The sequence below is a fragment of the Buteo buteo genome, chromosome 7, assembly GCF_964188355.1.
Source record: "Buteo buteo chromosome 7, bButBut1.hap1.1, whole genome shotgun sequence".
NCBI lineage: Eukaryota > Metazoa > Chordata > Aves > Accipitriformes > Accipitridae > Buteo > Buteo buteo.
The window spans coordinates 41,679,049-41,701,553 of record NC_134177.1 but is presented as its reverse complement, the minus strand read 5'-3'; the positions used below and the strand labels follow the sequence as shown (position 1 = coordinate 41,701,553).

Genomic DNA, 22,505 nt, shown 5'->3' with positions numbered 1-22,505 from the left:
ACAGCTTGTCTGGGCTGTGTGCTGGAGTGATGCGAAGCCTGTTTTGTCAGAGAGCACAGAGGGGGGAAGGTCGGTTGGCAGGTGGTGCTGAGCAGGCTGCCATGGTGTCTTGTGTGTGTAAGGCACTCAGCTTCGTGTTGTGATGGTACAGGAGAGCTGAAGGGGGCCCTCCCCCTGCAAGGGCTTGCCTTACTACAGGGATCTGCATCCCAACTGCCGGAGGATACTTCCCCGCTCATGCTGCGGCTGTAACTGTATTTCCCTGGTAGTTTCTGCTTTGGCAGGAAGAGCTTGTTTTAACCTGCAGTGCTGTCAGCCACAGAGAGGTGGTGCTTGGCTTTCTGCTCCTGCTTGCTCAGCTTGATGGGTTGTGATTTTTTGGTAGTCTGTGCGGAAGGCCATGCAGAACTGCCCAGGTCAGCAAAATACCTGTAAGCTTAGGATGTATGCAGTTGTGGGAATTTTGCTTTTACATGCGAAGGACCTGGTCCGCAGTGCAAATCGGGTGTTAGCTCTTTTTACAAGCCAGAGCGGCTCTCAGCAGCTCTGAGGATTGCAGAGATCTGGAGAGATGTCAGCCCCTGTGGTGGGACCCTTCTGGCTGTCTCTGGGTTTCCAGACTTCTGGGTGACTTGTGGGGGCAGACATAGTTGACTTTGTGATAGGAACCCTAGGCAGAAAGTTTCAAACCTTGCTCCTTTCCCTGGTCTTGCTTAAATGACAAGGTATAACTAACTCACAGGACTTGTTTTTCTTGATTTAGAAGTATCCTAGTTATTCCCTCTTCCTCTGAGTCCTTTCTGAGCAGCCACTTCACATTTGGCTCTGCAAGGCAGTGCTGTGGCAGTGCTATGGGCCATCTCGGCTGATGGACAAACAGCCTTCGGAAATGACAGCAGGAGAGACTTTGCATGCTGTCCCGCAGCCAGTGGATACCTGTACAGAGAGACTTAATTACTACTGCTTAAACAGTGTTTTTCTGTCACCGGTCTCTTAATTTTGTGTCTTCCTTCCTATCAGGTAGGACATGCTATCTACATTGCTTTTAGAGTTGAAAGGTTTAGACAACCAGCCTGCTTTTAGGGGTAGAAAAGGATCTGTAAAGAACAGCCCCTGGCTGACAACCCCATGTTGCTGCTGTCATGCCGATTTCTTTGCAGGAGGAAAAGGGGGGGATGACTCCAAGTTCAGAGGAAGCAGGGACCTGTAGGAACCTGTTTTTTCCCTCCTATGCAGTTGCTCAATCAGGATTGGAATAGCAGCTGCCCTGCCTCTCCCTTGGGTTACTGACTTCAGCTTTACTGGCAATTGCAACACCACTGTAAATGTTTAACCCTATTGCTCACCTGCCCGTGTTTCTGGGGTGCTGTGGACCTAAGGCTTCCAGTAACAAGCAGAGTGTTGTATTCCTGAGTGACGGTGTGGTCCTGGGGACAGGGGCTCTGCCAGCACCAGGCAGAGCGGCTGTTGCAGCTGTGAGGCGTATTTGGTGTGATGTGCTGCCGGGGCAGGGTACGGCCGAGGCCTGGGGTCTGGCAACAGTCTTGGCTGGATAATGATTGCCAAGAACCAAGGTGACCAGCGCTGCCAGTACCAAACAGGGCTGGGACAAAGCGGCACGGGGAGCGTAGGAATGTTTTCACTCCATCAGTCTTTATGGAGGGGAGCCGGGGCGGGGGGGGGGGGGCATGCCTGCCCCAGGGCCTGGGGCTCGGGGAGGGCCTTCCCTCAGCTGCTGCTTCCCACAGGACTGTTTCCAGAGCGCGGGCAAGCCGTCTCCCTGCGGGCGGGCAGCTTTCCTCTTGTGTAAATACCTGTACAAAGAACTAATCAATAAAGCGCTGAAGGAAGGGCTGTCGCTCCTGCCTCTCATTCCGCACCCCTCCCTCCGCCGTGGCGCTGACGGGAACCGGCCTCCCTCCCTGCACCGGCTCTGGGGCTTGCCCCTGCCCCGCAGCGGTGCTCTCCCCGGGGGCCGGGTCCGCCGCTCCTCCCTTTCAGCGGGCAGGGCCGGAGCTGCGCTCACCCCCGTCCCTCAGGCCGCCATCTTAGTTTGGGCGAGGTTCTGCGCGCTCCCGGCGTGCCCCGCGGCGGCGGAAGTGACGCGCGCGGCGCGGGCGGAAGCGCTGAGGAGGCAGCGAGGAGGCAGCATGGTGGCGGCGGGCGCCCACCGGCCCGGGCCGCTGAAGCAGCAGAACAAGGCGCACAAGGGCGGGAAGCACAGCGGGTCGTCGCAGCGCCGCGCTGGAGGTGAGGCGCGGCCGGCCCGGCCGGGTTCCTCGCCGGCCCTGCGAGCCGCGGCCCGCCTGACCGTTGTGTCCCCGCAGGCCGCGTCTCTGTCAAGGCCCAGCCCCGCCGGCGGCTCCGTGATCTCAGCAGGGTGGACCGGCGGCACCAGGCGCTGCAGCTCCGCCGGCAGCGCAAGGAGGCGGTGAGGGCTGCGGGGGAACCGGGCCGGGCCGCACAGGGAACCGGAGCCGGGCTGGATCTTTGCGAGGGGGTGGTGGGGAGCGGGAGTGGGGCCGGTGCGGGTCTCGGTGTGGGTGTGTGTCCGTGGGGACCGAGCCAGTTTGGTTTTTTTTGTGAGTGGATGAGGAACTGGGCTAGGCAGAGGAATGGGTGCCTGGGTCAGTTCAGTTTGGGGCAAGCGGAGCATTACTGGACCGAGTGGTTTTGGGCTGAGCTGCAGAGGGATCCAGTCTTGATCTGGGGGGGGGGGTGGAATAGGAACTGGGCTGGGGTTCATGTTCTGCAGTTGTGCCCACAGGTGCTGGCGGAGAAGCGGAGCTTGGGCAGCAGGGATGGGCCCCCCCACCTCGTGGTTCTGGTGCCACTGCACAGCAGGGCTGCAGCCCACGACACCCTCTGCTTGCTGCAGAGCCAGGACTCGGCTGTTGTCCGTGTGGATGAGGGGAGAACTGGTGGCTTTGCGCTCCTTTGCCCCCGACTCAAGCAGCGCTGGCATTTTGTGACAGCACAGGCAGGTGAGGAAACGCTGTTGTTGGTGTGGTTCTTGGCTCCGAACCTCTGGCAGCCTCAGTAATGGGGGTCTTTTGCCTGCAGGGGACCTTCACGCTGTCTTAGACCTAGCAAAGGTTGCTGACTCCCTCCTGTTCATCCTGGATCCTGCAGATGGCTGGGACAGCGTGGGGGAGCACTGCCTCTCCTGCCTGTTTGCACAGGGGCTCCCCAGTTATGGTGAGCAAGTGAGAAACATTAAGTGCTTATAGTGGTATATAGCTTGAGGGGGTGCTTGATGGGGGTTTAGTGTTGCAGTAATTAAAAGCTCTGTATGTTAATAGGTCTTTGATTGCTCAGTTTCTGAGCATAGATTAGTTGGGTGAATGCCATTCTTGTGCTGCCTTGTTGTGTTACTACCCTGGTGGGGGAGCGCTGAAGATAAAAGGGGTTTTCTAGGTTTAGGCCTCTGGGTGCATGGTGGTGTCAGTACTGTATGGCTATCTAGGCATGCAGAACAAAAGGGATTCAGACGCTTCCTTGCTAAGTTCAGTTCCTGGGCTCTTATCTCCATGGTCTCATTTAGTCTCAAAATCTTATCTCTGAAGACACGTTTTCTGTCCCGAGGGTTCTTTTGAATATGTGAAACTGTCTTTGCATCTTGTGTGAATCTGTTTGGTTACTTCAGTTGGTGATATCTGAGTGTTTGTCAGTGCTTGGTAAAAATAATAAGGTTTACAATCTGATCCTGAACTCTGTTCTATGCACTGTTTGGTAGCTCTTGCTGTCCCAGGGGGCACTGACTTGCCACCTAAGAAGCGGATAGATGCTAGGAAGAAACTTGCCAAAGCGATTGAGAAGCGCTTTCCCGAGGCCAAGCTCTTCCCCCTGAACACGGAGCAGGAGTCCTCGCTGCTGCTGAGGCACCTTGCCACCCAGAAGCAGCGGCATCTTGCTTTTCGGGACAGGCGGGCTCACCTGCTCGCCTATGCTGCTGAGTTTGTGCCCGGTCAGGAGAGTGACCTAGTTGGGACCTTGAAGGTGTCTGGCTTTGTCCGGGGACAGACCCTCGACGTGAACAGCCTGGTGCATATTGTGGGGCATGGAGACTTCCAGATGAGCCAGGTGGATGCCCCCCCCGACCCCCTCTCTTTGAACCCCCGAGTGATTAAAGGACAGAAGAGGAGTCAGGACATGGAGGTACAGGTGTGTGGGAGGTCAGGGCTTTGCTGGGCCCATTAGAACATGATGTTTGTAAACTTGAATCAGGAAAATATAGCTGGGTATATGTGATCAATGAGGGGGAAAGGAAGCTGCATCAGAGTCAGTAGGCCTGTGTTCTGCCACTGAGCTGAGATTCCTTGCCCACAGCGTATAACAAACGTTACATTACAACATAATAAATGTGATACTGAAGGGAGTTTCACTTTGGACCGATTGCTGGCTTGAGTTAGATGTATTCACAGCTGGGGACTCTGCTCTTGCCCTTCAGGATGACTCTGTAAATGGTACTGATGAGATGGAGGAAGATGTTAAGGTCCTGATGAAGGCAGATCCAAACAAGCAGGCATCTTTGCAGTCAGAAGTGGTTCCTGATCCTATGGAAGGGGAGCAGACATGGCCTACTGAAGAAGAACTGCAAGAAGCAGAGGGTGAGTAGCAGCAATACTTCTGGACCTTTTCCTTGTCCCTGTTAACATAGTTTTTAGAAATTCTCCATCACCAGGATGGCTGAGGGTGGCTGTGAAGAAACACGCTAGTTGGGAGCCCAGGGCTTCCATTCCTAGTCCCATTACCTGAGTAGCAGCCTGTGTGGTTTGCCTGGCAGTTTAGCAGGGTTACATTTTAGCTGCCTTTTCTGGGCCCTGGCAAATTCTGTGCTGGGAAACAGCAATTCTGGTCTAGAGCTGATCTTGGCTGTCCTGGTGTAAATGTTGCTGAGGGAAAGGAGAATTGTTCCTGTATTAACCATTGGTGGGAATCTACAGCTTCTCTGAAGGCAAACAGGAGACTGGTGAAGGTCCCCAAAGGCACATCCAAGTACCAGGCTGCCTGGATTGTGGATGATGGAGAAGGCGGCAGTGAGAAAGATGATGATGATGAAGAGGATGATATTGATGATGATATGATGGAAGAGGCAGTTTCCCAGGTACTTCCAAGAGCTGATATTGCAAGTGATCTCCAGGGCATTATTGCCTATTCTAGGACAATCCTGTCCTGGCTTGCTCCATGCAAGGGAACAACACAGAGCCAGGACTTGCCTGGATTTCCATTGTTAAATCTCTCATGTATCATGTTGCTTCTTTGGGGTGTTAGATACTGAAATGAGGGACTGTGGTGTAACTTGGGTCACAATTCACGCTGTGTGAGTACACGCAGGGTTTGCAGTGCTGCATAGACATCAACAGAGCACGTGTGCTCACAGGCTCTGTGCTGTCCTGTGTGTCAGGAGGGGGAAAGCAGCGAGGAGGAAGAGGAACCTGCAGAGGAGGAGTGTGAGACTATGACTGTTTCTGAGTGCTTGCGGGATGACCGGTATGATGAGAAGGTGGAAGAAGATGAACAGATGCTGGAGAGATACAAACAGGAGAGAATGGATGAAATGTTTCCAGATGAAGTGGACACGCCACGTGATGTGCCTGCCAGAGTCCGGTAAGAAACAGAATGCTTTGAGAGCAGCTGGAAGGCACCTTTCTGTCTGGTTTGGTGAGATAGGGCAGGAAGCCTGTGATGTCTTAGCCGTGGTGTCTGAACCTGGCTGAAGGACTCTTCTGAAGACTCATTCCTAGGCTCTGAGGCTTCCAGGGGAGGCACTAGTTGGGGGGCGGTGGGTGGGCCTGGGCAGCTCCCTGCGGCAGGGAGAGCTGGGCCCTGACCTGGGAGAGGGAGGGGGATGGCAGAGCCGTCAAGGAAGGGCGGGTTGTCTGGAGACTTGGCTGCTGTTTCTAGCTCTCTCTGCACTAAGATCTTTTCTGAGAGCTAACATTTGCTTTGTTCGCTTTGCCCTCTCTGAAGGTGTGAGTCCTTGCAGACCACAGAAGGTGCTGGGCGCACACCTCAATTGGTGAAGTAGTTTTGTCTTTTCTGTTATCTGTTCTCTAGGTTCCAGAAGTACAGGGGGCTGAAGAGCTTCCGGACTTCTCCATGGGACCCCAAAGAGAATCTCCCAAGGGATTATGCCAGGATTTTCCAGTTCCAGGACTTCTCCCGAACCAGAAAGCACCTCTTCCGGCAAATAGAGAAAGAGGAGACTGAAGGAGCCTTGGTAGCTCCCTTTTCTCTTGCTGATCTCTTCCCCTACTGTGTTCCTTTACTCCTAATAGGAAAGACTTGTCAGGGAGGTGGCTGGGTGATCTGGTTCTTAGCATGAAGCCATGAGTTCAGATGATAGTGTTCTCCTGGATTCCCTCTCTAACCCAGGCGTGTGTTACTTCTGACACTTTTCTGTTGAGAGAAGTATTCACAACTGATCCTCTCTTGGCAGGTTGGCTGGTATGTTACACTTCATGTCTGCAATGTCCCTGTCTCAGTGATGGAGAGCTTCAAAGAAGGAAAGCCTCTAGTCCTGTTCTCGCTACTTCCCCATGAACAAAAGGTGACTAAGTATGTCCCCGCTGATATCTTGTAGGTGTGCAGCTCCTTGTCCGATTCCCTCAGGCTGCATGGGTTGGAGAGGTTCTGCCTGCAGAGGGTTTGGGCTGAAATCTCACTTCATTGCTCGTGTTTCAAAGTAGGACCTTACCTTTGGTCACAGCAGGCTGAAGGTGCCAGAGGTGTTTAGGCTAGAGTGTCTGAGTCTAGCTGAGGTGTCTGCATTGGTGACTGGCGATCCTTTGTGAAGCCATTAGCAAGGTCATTATTCTCTGCTGCAATGTCCTGTTGCTTTCCGCTCTGTCTACCGTCGCTGGCCAGCCCTGCTGTCAGCCCCTCACAGTGCTGCCTCTTTTGCAGATGTCCGTGTTGAATTTCCTGGTGCGTCGGCATCCAAGCAACAGCGAGCCAGTGAGGACAAAGGAGGAACTGATCTTTCACTGTGGGTTCAGACGCTTCCGAGCATCCCCCCTGTTCTCCCAGCACACCTCAGGTTTGTGAGGGACCGGTGGGGTGGGCACGGGTATGCCAGGAGGTGGGGCTGGGGTTTCTAGGGCAGGAAGCCTGTGATGTCTTAGCCGTGGTGTCTGAACCTGGCTGAAGGACTCTTCTGAAGACTCACTAGGCTCTGAGGCTTCCAGGGGAGGCACTAAGCAGTGAGGAGTGGAAGGGCTTGGGCAAGGTGGCTCACTGGTCCAGGCAAGGTGGTGGCAGGCTCCATGCAGTGAGCTGGTAGTTCAGAGGATTACTGTTGTTCCCAGATGCTCTGCGCCAGCAGAGGAGGGGTGTTTGTCACCTGTTTTCCTAAAGCACAGAGCCTGTTTGCCAGGGAAGAATGGGCTCAATGGGGTTTCCTGGAGCTCCGAGGACTGCTGTTGGCCTAAACTTGATTGTTGTTGTTCTGTCCTAGCTGATAAGCACAAGCTGGAGCGTTTCCTGCGCCCGGATGCTGCCCTGGTGGTGACTGTTTATGCTCCCATCACTTTCCCTCCTGCCTCAGTGCTGCTTTTTAAACAGAGAAGTAACGGTAAGTTGATCAGTGCTGAGGAGGTGGTGTCTGGGAAACAAACGTTAGGAGGCTGTTCCCGTACCCCACTTACAAGTGCATCTATTCAGAAAGTATGACTTGAAAAAGCTGTCCCCTTCATGCTGTTTGAGAATATGAATGTATTTCCATCCCCAATATCACTGGCACCTTTGTCTGTCCCTGCTGTGGGGTACCTCTGGGCCTGGAACCATTTGGAGAAGGGGGTTGTGGTGGGGGAGGAGGTGATGGAGGCACCTTCTGTGGTGCTGCCCTGGTACTTTAAGTGACTCTGCCTTGCAGGAATGCACGACCTCATCGCCACGGGTTCTCTGCTTTCTGTGGACCCAGACAGAATTGTTGTCAAGCGGCTGGTGCTCAGTGGCCATCCTTTCAAGATCTTTACCAAGACGGCTGTTGTGCGATACATGTTCTTTAACAGAGGTATGGGTCGGCTCATCTCTGTGGTGGGAAGAGGGGATGTGGAAGCAGAACTCCTGCCCCTGTGGGAGCAGTTGTGTTGGTGCAGCGAAGCTTGTTTCTTACCTCCCTTTTGTGTTTTGATCTCCAGAGGATGTGATGTGGTTTAAGCCAGTGGAGCTCAGGACAAAATGGGGTCGTAGAGGACACATTAAGGAGCCATTAGGTAGGTTTGATTTGGTTATTTCTCTCTGTGATGCTGGGCAGGAGGGACAGCTAATGGCCTTTTCTGCTCTCTGCTTAGGGACCCATGGTCACATGAAGTGCCACTTTGATGGACAGCTGAAGTCCCAGGATACGGTGCTGCTGAACCTCTACAAGCGCGTTTTTCCTAAATGGACTTATGATCCCCATGTTCCAGAGCCCGTGCCGTGGGTGAGGAGTGAGAGTGCGCTGCCAGTGCAGGAGGTGGAAATGGAATAAGTCTCCAGCATGGCTAATGCAGTTTGTGCCTTAGCTCCCCGGATGCTGTTCTCAGCCCGTGCACAGCAAGGACAGCACTGATGTCTTGGACGTATTACTGCTGGGGTCTGTACAGGGGCGGCTGTCTCACCAGCTGCTGCTCAGGTACCAGCTACAGCTATTTATTTTAATGGAAAATGTTTTAAAAAACATCTAAGTGCCTGTGTCTTGGTGGAGGCCAGCTGAGGCGGCCAAATGGGGAAGCTGTGTGCACCCTTTGTCTGGTGAACCTCTTGGCCCACTGGGGCTGTTGTCTTTCCCTTGTGCCCTGCCACAGTGGTGCGTGCAGGGATTTTGCTATATCAAGGACAGGAGTTTGCTGGAAGTTATTGTGACACTGAGAAAGAAAGGTGAAGTAGCAGCTGGGGAGAGTGACTGAGCCCAGCTCACTGGAGGCCTGTCCCAGAGCAGGGCAGCTGAGGAGCAGAGAACAGGCAGTGCTTTGTTTCCAGGCCCCCTGGTAGCAACCCTTTACTGTGGAACCAAGCAGCTCTGTGCTGTAGAGACTGAGGCCAGCTTCCCTTATCCCTCCACAAAAACTTTCAAATGTTTGGGGTTGTTTATCTGTTTTTTAGTAGCGCACAAACCAGACTGTACAAATTCAGAGGGAGGTTTCTGTCACTTGAGACACCGCTCTGTTCTCATTCCACTTTCCCAGGGAGGTCTGTGAGCCAGGTCAGGGAGCTCAGGTCCACGTTTCCCCCGCACAGCACGATGCAAACGTTCTCCACATCCCGGGGGACTGCCTGGAACTGCTCCGAGAGCACGGCTGCCACTCCCACGCCTGCTGTTGGCTCAATCAGCAGCTTCATCCTTTCCCACACCAGCCGCGTGGCTCGCTGTCGGGACAGAGAAGCAGCTGTCATCCCAGCAGCAAGTACAGGCTGCTCCAGGGCTGTGGAGGGCACTGCATGTGCACATCTCTCTGCAGCGCTCTGGGAAGGGAGAGCAGAGCTTCCGCCAGCCCTCTCCAGCTGGAGACAGTGTGGGTGTTGAACAGCTGCGGTGGTGTGCAGGGGCTTGTGCTGCCCTGGGAGAGTGTAGGGGTGAGAGTGGAGGGGCAGAGCACGGATGGAGGCAGCTGCCTGCTGGCAGCTACCGTGAGAAGGGAGCCGGGAGCGTTTACCTTGATTTCTTCCTCTGAGACTGTCAGGACATCATCAACCAAATCCCTGATGATGGGCCATGTGTTTGGTCCGATGCTGGTTTTAACTGCATCTGCGATGGTATCCGGCAGGTGAAGGTTGGGGGTCAGTTCCCCTCTTACCTTGGACTGGTAACAGTCATCTGCGTTGCGTGGCTCAGCAGCAAACACTTTCACATCTGGTCTCAAAGCCTGTGGAGAGCAGGAGGAGCTGCTCAGTTGAAACTAGTGTGTGCCTGTCTGCTGTTGCTGCACGTGCAGGGGGCCGAGTAGGCCATGCTGCTGCCGTGCAAACCCCAGGTACCCAGAGATTTTCGTAACAGGGTGTCTCCATTTCTAAAGAGAAAAGCTGCTGTCTGTCTTGAGAGCCCTGCACTTCCCATGGGGAGATGTAGCCACCACTTCCCGGATGAGCTGTTGCCTACCTTGATGGCAACTGCTATTCCTGCAATCATTCCTCCACCTCCAACGGGAGCCACTATTGCATTTACCTCGGGTGCCTGTGCAGAAAGGAAGCGTGACTGCTTCTGGCACCTCAGGTACCCCTTTTTGCTGTGCCCCTGCCTACAAGGAGCAGAGCCCTGGGCTGGGTCCGGGCTGTGCGTTTCCCTCACCTGCTCCAGTACCTCCAGGGCGATTGTGCCTTGCCCTGCAATCACCACCGGCTCCTGGTTGGGGTGCACCATGACTCCTCCTGTCTCCTGGACTACGCGAGATGCTGTCTCTGCTCTGGACTAATGGAAAGCGCAGATGGTTGCCTCTCAGTCCAGCTGTGCTGTGTCCCGAGCCAGTCTTCCCTGTGACATACCTTGTCATTGGGCTTGCATGGCACCAGTGTTGCACCATAGGTGAGGATGGCAGCTTGCTTACAGTGCGGGGCTGTCCGGGGCACCACGATATAGGCGGGAATCCCTGTGCGATGAAAGAGGAAGCAAATCTGACAGCCAAAAAGCTGCAAGCAGCCAGTTAGCGCTGCAGGAGCCAGCCATGCCTTGCCTATGGTAGCTCCTGCATGCGTTCAGGAGAGGGATACTGCTGCTTATCTCCAGGGGTGTCAGAGCTGGGTGCTTGGAGCTGCATTTACCAGCTCTGCGTTTACCCCTGGCTCTCTGCCTGCTGCCCGGCTGCTCTCTGAGCTGGGGCTGGAGGTCGGCACATGCATTACCTTCTGCCTGGGCAGCACAGGCGAGCGCCTGCCCGTGATTCCCACTGCTGTGCGTCACGACGGCCCGAGGCAGCCCCCCTCCAGCGCGTTTGCTCTCCTCAACGAGGCTCCTGACTGCGTTCAGGGCACCGCGGATCTGGAAGGAGAGCACAGCACCCTCAGTGCCGCCGTGCCCGGGAGCCGGCGTGCTGGGCTCTGCGGGCAGGTGGGCAATCTCCTTCCTTGCAGCCTCCCCTGTGCCCTGGCAAGCGCTTCAGCCCCCAAGCGGGTCGACAGGAGCCACGTCTGCTTCGAAGGCTGGAAGGTGTCGGCGGAAAGCGAGTTTCTCGGTGCGAGAAGCAACCTTTGCCCCCCAAGCTGGCCGAGGGACACTCAGTGCCGCCATCCCCGCGCACCTTGAAGGAGCCGGTCCTCTGGAAGAGCTCGCACTTGAAGAGCAGCCGTCGGCCGGCCAGGCGGTCCAGGCTCCGGCTGGTGAGCAGCGGCGTGCGGTGCAGCCGGCCCCGGAGCCGTTCCTCCGCCGCCCGGACCTCGGCCAGCGCCAGGCGGGGCGGCCCGGCCATGTGCTCGGCGACCACCCGGCCCCGGGGGCGAACGCGCATGCGCGCCGCGGCACCCCCGTCTTTGGTTTTTTTTTTTTTGGCCCTGCGCGGCCGCCGTCCGTCCCGCCTCCGGCGGAGGGGAAGATGGCGGAGGGGCTGGAGCGCGTCCGCGTCTCGGCCGCCGAACTGCGGGACATGGTGGCGGCGGAGGCCCGCGCCGCGGCCGGCGGCGGACGAGGTGAGGGGGTGGTAGGGATCGGCGGGGCGGCGGTAGCGAGCCGGGAGACGTTGCTTGAGCTTTTTTCTCCTCCCCTCAGCGGCACCTGCCCGGGGGCGGGCCGGGCCCCTCGGCCCTGGGGTAGGGGCCGGGGCAGGGCCGCCGGGCCCGCGTCGGCCCGGACACGGTTGTCGCCGGGATGAGAGCACACAAACGCCGAGGCACAGAGAACGGGAGCCGCTGGGGGCGGTCGGGTCGGTCCCTGCCCCTTCGGGGACCTCTCTGCCGCCTCCGGGGCCGAGCCCCTCGGTAGCGGTGGCTTTGGGGTGGCTGAGGTTCGGTGGTGCGGGCTGGTGCGAGTTACTGGTAGGAGGAAGAAGTTGAGGAAACGCAGAGCGTAACAGCCCGGCTTTGGTGAAATGTTTGATTACGTGACGTGCGGGCTGTGTTCTCTGATGGGGTTTTGTGTAAATACAGTTACAGAGAGGAGAGAAACGTTACTGAGTTGTGAGTAAGGGGGGGGGAACGCATCTTTGACTCAAAACGATCTGTTGGCACAGCAGGGGGGCTGTTGGAGAAGGCAGCACCTGCAGACAGAAGGGCTGCTGCCCCAGCAGCAGGCAGGCAACTGCTGCTGAAACCTGTAACGCCAAAAGTTTATTCCCGGTACTTGCATATGCGTCTTGCGTTGTGCTTTAGCTGTCCGTTTCTCAGCTTGTTCATGCTTTGAGGCAAAACCTGTTGCGGGATGTGGTTTGTAAGTGAATCAGGCCAAGAACTTGGTCATCTTTGTTATACTTTCTCATTTTCTGCTCTTGCTCTGTGATTTCCTGTAAACAGTGATGTGGATTTTCAGATCTGTTCTCTTGGACCTGTACTGAGGGTGGTAGGCTCCTTGCCTTTACTTAATCTTTCTCCCTGAATATTTGTCATGATTTTTTTTTTTTGTTCCTGGTTGGTTTGCGGTGGAAATAACTAACTTCTGTTTATTTTTCCCCAGAAAACATGAAGGAAGTGAAGGAGCCAAGGCATCGCAAAGACAACAGGCGCCCAGACCTGGAGATTTATAAGCCTGGCCTCTCCCGACTGAGGAGCAAACTTGTGCCACCAAAGCATGAGACATCAGAGAAGGAGAGGAGCAGAGCTGAGGAGGGCAAGGAGGAGAGTGCCAGTGATAAGGGCTCTTTGGGAGGAGGGGCTCCAGTCATGGAGGATTTCGGCAAAGGTGATGGCCCCAAGCAGAATGGTTCTTCGCAGGAAAATGAAGAGATAGAGACTAAAGGTGATCTTCAGAGCCAGGAGAACTTGTCCAAGCAGCCTGCTCTGGATGAGTGGTGTCCCAAGACCACCAGGAGAACCAAGAAGCCGGACCAGCAGATCTACCAGCCTGGGAAACGCCTGCATTCAGCTGCTAAAGAACCACCTCTGCGGCCTGCAACTGAGGAAGTCACCAGTAAGATGGAGCAGCTGAAAGTAGGGAGAGATGAAGAGATTGAGAAAGGTACTGGAAAAGACAATAACAGGAAAACCAAATCAAGCAAGGAGGACAGAGAGGGGAGCCAGGCAGGGGAAGGAATTAAAGCCTCAAGGGGAGAAAAAGGAAGACGAATAGAGCGAAGTGACAGGATAAGGAGAACAAGCGACGTGGTGATGCAGGGGAAGCTGGGCTCTACCAAACGGTATTCTCGCTCTGACAAGCGGCGGAGCCGGTACCGCACCTGCAGCACAAGTTCAGCTGGAAGCAACAACAGCGTAGACGGAGCCCCGCTCGTGGACGGGGTGGGGAGGCGGCAGGAGCGTGCCAGAGAAAGAATACGTCCTAGGAAGCAGCTCTCTGCGTCCTCCACTGACTCCTTGGATGATGACAGAATCGATGAGGCAGAAGCGTATGTCTCCAGCAGGAATTCAGACAAGAAGAAGCGTACAGAGCAGAGCCGAACTTCTAGGAGCGAGAGCGAATGGAGCAGCAACGGCCGGGAAGTCAAGGGACCCTTTCGAGTCACATTTGACAGCAAGACTATGAACAGGGATATCAGTCTGGCAGATACAGATAAAAAAAAGCCCCTGAAGGCATTTGTTAGTTGCAATGACTCAGAGGCTTCAGAGGCAAGGAGCCAGAGCAGAGAGCCCCAAGGGAGGGGCCGTGGGATTCTGTTCCTGCCTGCCAACACGGACCTCTCTGCCAGCGCTGTGGGCTCCCCTGAACCCAGTCACCCTGGGCCCAGGCTCCTGCTCGGTGGGGCTGGGAGTAAAGGTCCCCGAAACAGGGGCCGAGGTGGCACTGCTCGCAGGCTGTGGGACCCAAATAACCCGGACCAAAAACCCGCCCTGAAGAGCCAGACCGCTCAGCTTCACTTTCTAGACACAGACGATGAAGTGAGCCCCACATCCTGGGGAGAAGCCCGCCAGGCCCAGACATCCTACTATAAGTTCCAAAACTCTGACAACCCCTACTATTACCCTCGGGCTTCCGGTCAAGGCCCCCAGTATCCTTATGGCGGGTACTCCCTGCAGTATCCTATGGGTCCAAGCAATGGTGTGTACCCAGGGGCCTATTACCCTGGGTACCCTGGCCAGGCGGGACAGTACATGTGTGGCCCACTCCCCCCAACTCCTCTGAGTCCTGAGATGGAGCAGCAGATGCGGAACATGCAGCAGCAGGAGCTCAGCAAACTCCTCCGTGAGGCTGGGAACCAGGAGCAGCAGCTCAGCAATCTGCTTTCCAGAGACCGCATCAGTCCAGAGGGGCTGGAGAAGATGGCCCAGCTGAGGTTTGTGGTTGTGCTGTGAGGGATGTGTGACCAAGTAATTTCCAGGGTGAACTACCAGAACTGTTATCTAGAGAATGGTGTCTCCTTAGGGATCTGGTACACTGGAGATGTCAATGTCTCAGAGACTGGGAGATGGGGCAGTGGCTGGCTAGCTTTTGACATGCTGGGTCTGTTTGTCGTGTGCCAGTGGTGTGTGGGTTTTGGAAGGAAACTGTGGGTGAAGATATCCTTTGTCTGGGCTGGGAGCTAAGCCATGGCTTCTTGTGGTTGTGGAATGCCTTGTCTGCGTTGCAGGGACATGGAGGAGCAGGACAAGCACCCGCTGTGGTTCTTGGGTTCTTCTTGCTCATGCTGGAGCTGATCTTTCTCAGTCCAGTGCTCTCATGTGCTTTCAGTATTTGCTGGCGGACTTCTGCTTTCTTACCTGTCCTCGGTTATCTGCTGTCTGATTTGCATTGTGGGCTTCAGGGGCAGCTACTTTCAGCTTGTGCTTGTGAAGTGTTGTGTGGGTTCCTGACGCTGTGTGACAGTGACAGTGCCTTTCAAGCGCTGGGTAGTTTTGCTCTTGACACCACTCAATGCTGTGACATATGGCGGTCCAGTGGGAGTAGCCTGGTGATGCCAGCTAGTGAGAGGGAAGTGACACTGGTGCTCTGAAGCGTAGTTAACATGGCTGTAGCAAGTTTCTACTTGGCATCTTTCACGTTTACTTGTGACCTCTGTGTCTCCAGGGCTTCTCTGGAGGCTTATTTTTCAGAGCTGACTGGCAGAAAATCTAGCAGGTGAGCTCATTTCAGGGCTTGTTCTGTGTTTTGGGGACTTGTGCTATAGACTACAGGGTAGGATATGTCTGAGCTTGAAGCAGAACTGGAGGTTTCAGGTCTTCCTCAGGGTGTCAGGGTCACCCAGAGCTGTTGCCTGGAGGGAGAGGAAAGACTGTGCAGTGCTACTGTGGCCTGTGTGAAGCCCACTCTGCCCTGGGACCGTAGGCATAGTTGGCCCCGTTCCTGCCGGCAGTGTCCCTCTGTCTCGGTGTGTCTCCTGCCTGTGTCTGAGTGTGTGCTGCCAGCCTCTCTGCGGAGCTGTGTTGGGGCTCTTGGATGCAAGTGCTGCTTATCAGATGTCCATCTGCAGAAATGTCTAATTCTCTTGGTTGGTGTTTGCACTATCCAAGCGTGTGTGTGCAGGGTTTGGGGACTGTGTGTGGTAGGGCAGCAGAACCATGATTTGTGCTTTGCACAGGAACCCACCAGCATCCTTCCCTTATTTTGCCAGGTTCTTCCAGGCATTGGCATCTGGCTTTACTCTAGGCTTTACCATCTGTACTGTCGTACTGTTTTCTGTAGGGCTCAAAGCATTACAAGGGATAAGGCTGCCAGGGCAGTAACAGCTGAGGATACCCTTTACTGTAAACTTGTCCCACATATTGCAGAGCTGCAACTGTTTTATTAAATTCAGGGGAGCAGTTCTGCTCCAGTGTCCGGGCAAGGCTGTAGGTAGCTGGCGAGGGGAATGTGATTTCTGGGACTCCGAGGCTTTGTTTCCTTCAGGTGTGACATTCCTAGCTCAGTCATTTTTGAGGAAGCGGGGTCTCTGTTTCTGCTGTGTATTTTGGTTGGATGGAAGGGAGGTGGGGATCATTTTAATGGCAAGACCTCTCTTGCCCTCTGGTTCTTTGTGTGTTTGTTTCTGGCCTGTAGTAGCCAGACTTTGTGCTCAGAAGGAGCAGAGCCTGGCAGTGTGCACTTTTTCCCTGTTAGTATCCAGAGACACTTGTGCCTTTTTGTTCCCAGTGGCAGAACTGTAGCAGAGCTCCTTGCTCTTTGCCAGGCCCTGATCTGTTCTGATGCATATGTGCAAGGGAGGTGGTCCTTTCTGATTTGCCTTCTTGGAGCAGGAAGGGTGTTTGATTGCAACAGCTCCCATCTCCCTCTTGGACAAGTGTGGAAGCATCAATTTGCCATAGGGTGCAGGCTGGCTGAACTGCTGACATCTCGTGTTTGCTGGATGAAAAGCAGCAGGTGGCTCAGCACATGTTGCCTGGCAGCTCAGGCTCGGGCTGGGCAGTTGCTGTTGTATTGACCACTGATTGTGTTTCGCTGTAGAGTGGAGATGCTGCAGCTGTATGAGCGGTGCATCCTGATGGATATCGAGTTCTCTGATACCCAGAATGTGGACCAGCTGCTGTGGAAGAACGCGTTTTACCAGGTGATTGAGAAATTCCGGCAGCTCCTCAAGGACCCTCAGGGAGAAAATGCCCAAGAAATTCGGAACAAACTGCTCCAGCTTCTAGATGAGGTAAGAAGAGAGAAACATCCCCAAACTCCACTAAAGCTTTGGGTGGGATTGGCTGGTGTTTAGAATGAGATGGTGCAACTGGGAAACTAGCCTTCTTGATCCTATTCATATCTCTGTGTGCCTTAGGCCATCTTGTGCAAGGAGAATGCTCAGACAGATTATGGTTTAGTGTGGCAGGTGTAGGTCCAGGTGGACATCTGTTATAATTTAAACTGGGCCTGTTTTGGTGTGTTTTATGTTAATTAGAAATTGATTTAAGCTAAAATGAAATTAATGTCCTGAAGTGGAAATAAACAGAAGCATTTCTGGAGGTGTTTGTGCCATCTTTATCAAATTTGCTTAGAAGTCATTCCATTAGGCTGTGCAGCTCAGCTTACTTTTTGTAGAAGGTAGGGTGACAGATCTGAGAGGATGTGTTTTATAGAATTAAGTTGGTGGGAAGGGACTGCTGGAGGGCGTTAGTCCAACCTCCTGCTCAAAGCAAGACTCCTCAAACACTAGATGAGGTGAGTCTTGATTTTGTCTAGCTCAGTCTTGAAAACCTCTGAGACTGGAAATCCCCCAGCCTCCTTGTTGTTTTCTGAAGAGAAACAGCCCAAACCTCAGGGAGAGGGACCTTCTTTCTTGCATGTGTCGTGGTTTAACCCTAGCCAGCAACTAAGTGCCACACAGCCACTCACTCACTTCCCCCCCAGCCAGTGGGATGAGGGAGAGAATCAGGGGGCGGGGGGGGGGAAAGCAAAACTTGTGGGTTGAGATAAGAACAGTTTAGTAGGACAGAAAGGAAGAAAATAGTAATAATGACAATAACAACAATAATAAAATGACAATAATAAAAGGAATAAAAGATACAAAACAAGTGATGCACAATGTAATTGCTCACCACTTGCCGACCAATGTCCAGTTAGTTCCTGAGTGGTGATCCCCTCCCCAGGCCAACTCCCCCCAGTTTATACTGGGCATAACATCCCATAATGGTATGGAATGCCCCTTTGGCCAGTTTGGGTCAGCCGTCCCAGCTGTGTCCCCTCCCAGCTTCTTGTGCCCCTCCAGCCTTCTTGCTGGGTGGGCATGAGAAGCTGAAAAATCCTTGACTTAGTCTAAACACTACTTAGCAACAACTGAAAACATCAGTGTGTTACCAACATTATTCTCATACTAAATCCAAAACATAATACTGTACCAGTACCAGAAAGAAAATCTCTATCCCAGCCAAAACCAGGACAATGTGGCAGGGATTGTGTGGTGATTTTGTGCTCAATGTCGGAAGGATTGTAACATCCAAGTATGTGTGTGTTTCACAGGGCACTTCTTTTTTTGATGGCCTACTCCAAAAGCTGCAGGTGTCCTACCAGTTCAAGCTAGAGGACTATATGGATGGGATGGCCATCCGCAGTAAGCCTCTGAGGAAAATGGTAGGTTGGCTTCCTCCTGGAGACTCCTCATCCTGTTGATTGTATGCAACATGCTGAACTCAATGTGCTGCCCTTGCCAAGAGGTAGGCAGCTGTACTCTGAACAGATGTCAGTATGTTTGCAGGGAATCTTTCTCAGCTGCTGGAGAACTTGTTGAACCAACTCTGGTGCATTAACATTTCTTAGCTTCCTTTGCAAAGAAGAACTTTTTTTGTATCAGCTCTGTGACCAGGGCTAATAAAGGGAAAGAAGTGTCCAAAGGTAACCTGGTTTCGCCTTAGATATTGAACATCTCTTATGTCTGTCTGTGGAATCCAGAATAATGAACAAGGAAAGCTAACAGTTGTGCTGCCTCCCTGACACTTGACAACATGTTGCCCTGAGCTGTGAGTGCAGGTGCAAGGGACAGCTGGGAAATGATATTTTAGTCCAGCTCCATTCCCAGAGAGATGTGTTTGTCTAACAGCTGTCCTCAAATTGCTCACGGACTGAACAACTCTCTTCTGGAGAGAGATGGGACTTTGTTGTAAGAGAGGAGGTGTTTAGGGGATTGGCTTGCCCCTACAAATGCTGAACCATTGCCAGGAAGCCTTGTCATTTCATTCTGCTGCCCTTTTGTGAGACCTTCAGTGTGTCAGAGAGCTCCTCTTGGCTCTCTACAGTCCCTCTGTGCTCACTGGGTCTGTAGGTGAGCCAGGGCTGTGCAGGTCCCACATGATGTACTGAATGCTTCTTTCCAGGTGAAGTATGCGCTGATCAGTGCTCAGAGGTGTATGATTTGTCAAGGGGACATTTGCCGATACAGAGAACAAGCAAATGACACCGCAAACTACGGAAAGGCACGCAGGTATTGTGTTCTTCACTGTAGCACTCAGCACAGCTCTTCCTCTATCTAGAAGGGATATGTCTCATTTCACACTTAAACTTGCCTCTAGCCAAAGAAGTCTTTTCACACCTCTTTATTGTATTGCAGTCTGTGAAGCTGAAAGATGTAGTCTAGGCTGTTTTGCTGTCCCAGAGAGCAAGCCAGCAGATCCAGTCATCCTGCAGCCATCTAGTGTGGAAGTTGACCTGTGCTGATCCTGCAGCAGGGAGGCTTTATGCTGTTGAGGCTGGCAGACTGGCTGTTGTATTTTCTGGTAGCTTTTCAGCTAGAAGAGGTTCCCATATGTGTCCATACGTTCTGACTGCATCAGGAGTTACTGGCACTTGTTGCTTCCTGTCACTCTTGTTTTTCTGATGTTTTTTCTGGAGCAAAGACTTGGGGAGAGGGGGCAAGTGAGCCCAGCATGGGGGATGGATCCCTGAAAACTGTGGAGGTTTGGAGAACAGGACAGGGGAATCTGCCCATTTTGGGGTCTGTGGACATCATGGGGTATGCTGATATCTCGGGAAGGCTTGGGGGAACATTAGCAGGCTCATGATATGTCTGAAGAGTGTTGATGGATCCATGTGGCATGATATAAGCTGGATAGTGGATAATACAATTGAGGGAAAATAGAGAGGAGAATGGAGGGATGGATGGACTGCCACTGAACGGATGCCTCTTCTCTTGGAATGATTAAGTATCTTGAAAATATGGGGAACAAGCAAAGGAACATGGATGGTCTGGTCCCAGCTGCTGTGGAGCTAAAACGGGGACTGAGAGAGAAATGTTCCCCAAATAGCCTCTTCTCTATGCCTGAGGCTGCACGGGGGACAGCGCTTGCTGGGTCTGGCTAAATGGTCGTCTTCAGGCTGAGCCAAGAACATTTCCTTCTGCAGGTCTATCTGTGTGTCTCTCTAGTCCTGTGCCCCAGCCGCCTCTCCAGGCCAGGTGCAGGCTCGCTGCCTGTGCACGCTCTTGCAGGCAGAGGGCACTTGTGCAAAGGGTCTGTTTCCTCCAGGACTGCCAACGCTGCGCTACGAGGGGAATTCTGCACCTTTAACAGCAAGGAAAGCAACCTTATGTCCTTTCGGTAAACCTTTCTCTCTGGTTCTTCCCTTCCTCAGCTGGTACCTGAAGGCTCAGCAAATTGCTCCCAAAAATGGCCGCCCATACAACCAGCTGGCGCTTCTGGCCATCTACACGGTAAGATGCTCATCAAGGATGTAGCAAGTGTAGGGAGAGCCTCTGGGATGGCTGTGAGATTCCATCTGGTGGAGAAAGGCATTGTTTAGGGCAGTGGTCCCAGATGTTTTTTCTTTTTTTAAAAAGAAAAAAGCTGATGACAGGATGTGCTGTGTGGATTCCAGCTGCTGTGGCTTCAGGCAACTTTGTTAGATACACGCTACTCCCTCAGGCTATCAGCATTTTGGGGACTGTTCTGTGGGCTGTTAAGAGTGCAAATGTTTTAAAAGTGGGTTGTGTTTAAAGTTCTGCATGAAATTTTTGTGCTCAAGGCCATGCTGTCGTGAGGATGCTGTTTCTGTTTCCCATGTCTTCATTGGACTTGGGTACTGGTCTAAGCGACATCCACATGTGACTTTCTTGGGTTTCAGTTTTGCTAGCTACTTCAGCCATGCAGGAAAACTTACTTCAAGGAAAATGTAACAGCAGATAATAGAAGCATCAGGCTGGGACACAGGGATTGGTAGGGAACTGCCCGTTCGCAATACTGAAAGATGCTGATTTAAAGCAGAGCAGTTCAGAACTGCAGGGTTCAGAAGCGCATTGCCTTCCTGGCTGGGAATGACCTTTCTGACTCCTGGTGTAGGGCTTGGAGTGGCAAAGTGTCCTGCCCTCTGTGGTGTAAGGCCAGCAGCATGTGGGCAAAACCCTAAATGGCTGTGTATCTTGCTAGCATGAAGATGTGGGGAGGTACCTTCTCGTGATATTCCCTTTGGCCAGCCTGTGGGAGAAAAGGTGCTGAGAAGTTGCTCGAGCGTGAGGGGATTAGCCCAGCACCAGGCTGAAATGAGGGGAGCATCCTGCCCCACCACTGGCAGGAGTCTGGCAAACCCTCCAGTCTGCCTGGTCCTCTTGCTCTTTGTAAAACTCATGTGGAATCATTTCCATATTCGTAGTAATGTTGAAGAGTTATTTCCTGAACTGTCAGGAGTTTAGTATTTATGCTTTTGCCCTTTACCGTGATGTCTGGTGAGAGACTGTTTTATGTGAGCCTCTGCGTTGATGTAGAAGCCTCAGGGCTAGAGTAAGCAAGTCTGCAGGCTGCAGTGTCACCTGCACTCCCTAACCCTGGCAGAGGGCTTGTGCTTTGTGCTGGTGGTTGTAGGTAGCTGTGAGTGTGGATGGAGAGTTCAAGGTCCTACTTGTCATAGTGTTTGTTGGCATGTCTGTCTCACCCAGACAGTATTGAGGGACAGAGCATGTGTATTGAGGGACAGGGAAGGCAAAGTATGTGGGAGCTTGGCTCTGAATGCCCCAGAATGAGTGGCAGCTCTGAATCTGGTTGTGTTTTTGCAGAGGAGAAAGCTGGATGCTGTCTACTATTACATGCGCAGCCTGGCCGCCAGCAACCCCATCCTCACAGCCAAGGAGAGCCTCATGAGTCTGTTTGAAGAGACAAAACGCAAGGTGAGTCTTGGAGCTGGGCTGCAGGATGCTGCAGCTGCCTGTGCTAACTGTCCTGTGCTGGAGTGCTGTGATCCAGAGTGTAGGGTGATGGTGACTTTTGGACTTGGAGTCACCACTTACCTACTTCTAAGAAATTCCATGTTGGGAGTCAGATGAGAGAGGCAACCTCCAGAACGATGGTGTCCTTTCTGCCTCTCCTCAGACTGCTTTTGGGGTTGTTTGGGCAGCTGAATCTCTTGTTTCTGGGTCACAGACTAAAACAGCCAAGATCAGCAAGGGCTGTAGGTTGCTGTGGTTTGCAGCATGGCCTTGGCATGCAGCACGATCATTGCCTTATTCCAGAGGTGCCCCACACCTATGGGGGTGAACAAGAGAGGTTGCAGTCCATTTGTGCACCAGAGGGTAGCCCCAAGTCAAAGATACAGCATGTTGGTTGTCACACACTCCTAGGACTGGACACAGCTCTTCTTGTCCCGGGACAAGGTTGGAGTTGAAAATCTCTCACCTGCAGTGTCCTATAGTGTCAGAAACCAAACTGTCAACCTGTCAATGAGTTACTGTGGTTCTGAAGCAGGGGGAAAGGCTAATTTCTCCATGTAAATGAAATTATATACTTTTCCTGAACTTTGATCTCTGGGTGATCTGAATCTCTCCTGTCTGCCCAGGCCGAGCAGATGGAGCAGAGGAAACATCAGGTGCTGGATCTGAGCCCCAGCCGCCGGGGGAAGGGCAAGAAGTCCACATTGCGACAAGTTGGAGATGATGCCACACGGCTGGAGATCTGGATCCATCCCTCCCACCCCCGCTCCTCCCAGGGCCACGAGTCCGGCAGGGATTCTGAGCAGGACAACGGTCTTGGGAATCTCAGCCCCAGCGACGTGAGTACTGCAGGAGGCGGCAGTTGGCTTTGGTGTCATGTGT

General features: G+C 53.4%; 3 protein-coding genes and 2 non-coding genes across 11 annotated transcripts in view; 4 read left to right on the top strand and 1 right to left on the bottom strand.

Annotated features, from left to right (window-relative positions):
- Positions 1–15: 15 nt before the first annotated feature.
- Positions 16–8,667, top strand: TSR1 (TSR1 ribosome maturation factor). 2 transcript variants are annotated; one of them, XM_075032680.1, is made up of 15 exons: positions 16–2,250; positions 2,328–2,431; positions 2,768–2,984; positions 3,064–3,198; positions 3,737–4,158; positions 4,451–4,610; positions 4,947–5,107; positions 5,408–5,610; positions 6,061–6,223; positions 6,443–6,553; positions 6,910–7,042; positions 7,460–7,576; positions 7,877–8,017; positions 8,145–8,219; positions 8,298–8,667. In XM_075032680.1, the coding sequence occupies exons 1-15, from the start codon at positions 1,689–1,691 to the stop codon at positions 8,474–8,476; spliced, it is 2,883 nt and encodes a 960-aa protein (XP_074888781.1). In that variant the 5' UTR covers positions 16–1,688; the 3' UTR covers positions 8,477–8,667. The 2 variants fall into 2 exon arrangements, with proteins under 2 accessions (XP_074888781.1, XP_074888780.1); XM_075032679.1 differs by having other exon boundaries at positions 3,737–4,164.
- LOC142033454 (small nucleolar RNA SNORD91 family) lies at positions 5,675–5,767 on the top strand. The gene has a single exon (XR_012651170.1). It is a non-coding gene; the product is annotated as a small nucleolar RNA SNORD91 family (small nucleolar RNA).
- On the top strand, positions 7,105–7,194 carry LOC142033455 (small nucleolar RNA SNORD91 family). Its single transcript, XR_012651171.1, has one exon. It is a non-coding gene; the product is annotated as a small nucleolar RNA SNORD91 family (small nucleolar RNA).
- The window catches only part of SMG6 (SMG6 nonsense mediated mRNA decay factor), a 119,166-nt gene continuing 105,086 nt past the window's right edge, over positions 8,426–22,505 (top strand). For 4 of the 5 annotated variants that reach the window (XM_075032674.1, XM_075032673.1, XM_075032677.1 and 1 more), the window contains exons 1-8: positions 11,502–11,604; positions 12,584–14,354; positions 16,460–16,652; positions 17,957–18,067; positions 18,808–18,914; positions 20,060–20,138; positions 21,474–21,584; positions 22,250–22,462. In XM_075032674.1, the coding sequence (XP_074888775.1) occupies positions 11,511–11,604; positions 12,584–14,354; positions 16,460–16,652; positions 17,957–18,067; positions 18,808–18,914; positions 20,060–20,138; positions 21,474–21,584; positions 22,250–22,462 (2,679 nt within the window). In that variant the 5' untranslated portion in view covers positions 11,502–11,510. Of the gene's footprint in view, positions 8,621–11,501; positions 11,605–12,583; positions 14,355–16,459; positions 16,653–17,956; positions 18,068–18,807; positions 18,915–20,059; positions 20,139–21,473; positions 21,585–22,249; positions 22,463–22,505 lie in introns of those variants that run through there. The other variant, XM_075032676.1, reaches the window with a different exon arrangement.
- SRR (serine racemase) lies at positions 9,052–11,426 on the bottom strand. 2 transcript variants are annotated; one of them, XM_075032682.1, is made up of 7 exons: positions 11,220–11,426; positions 10,825–10,960; positions 10,468–10,571; positions 10,274–10,393; positions 10,085–10,159; positions 9,642–9,851; positions 9,055–9,354 (listed from the first exon to the last, which is right to left on the bottom strand). In XM_075032682.1, the coding sequence occupies exons 1-7, from the start codon at positions 11,424–11,426 to the stop codon at positions 9,157–9,159; spliced, it is 1,050 nt and encodes a 349-aa protein (XP_074888783.1). In that variant the 3' UTR covers positions 9,055–9,156. The 2 variants fall into 2 exon arrangements, with proteins under 2 accessions (XP_074888782.1, XP_074888783.1); XM_075032681.1 differs by having other exon boundaries at positions 9,052–9,354; positions 10,085–10,393.

Excerpts from the sequence above, each read along its gene's own strand:
- TSR1 (XM_075032679.1), top strand. The coding sequence starts at position 1,689 with ATGCCTGCCCCAGGGCCTGGGGCTCGGGGAGGGCCTTCCCTCAGCTGC. Across the intron at positions 4,165-4,450 it reads GTCAGGACATGGAGGTACAG|GATGACTCTGTAAATGGTAC; the intron begins GTGTGTGGGAGG and ends CTTGCCCTTCAG. Across the intron at positions 7,577-7,876 it reads TTTTAAACAGAGAAGTAACG|GAATGCACGACCTCATCGCC; the intron begins GTAAGTTGATCA and ends TCTGCCTTGCAG.
- SRR (XM_075032681.1), bottom strand. The coding sequence starts at position 11,426 with ATGCGCGTTCGCCCCCGGGGCCGGGTGGTCGCCGAGCACATGGCCGGG. Across the intron at positions 10,572-10,824 it reads CTGTGCTGCCCAGGCAGAAG|GGATTCCCGCCTATATCGTG; the intron begins GTAATGCATGTG and ends TTCATCGCACAG. Across the intron at positions 9,355-9,641 it reads TCTCAGAGGAAGAAATCAAG|CGAGCCACGCGGCTGGTGTG; the intron begins GTAAACGCTCCC and ends CTGTCCCGACAG.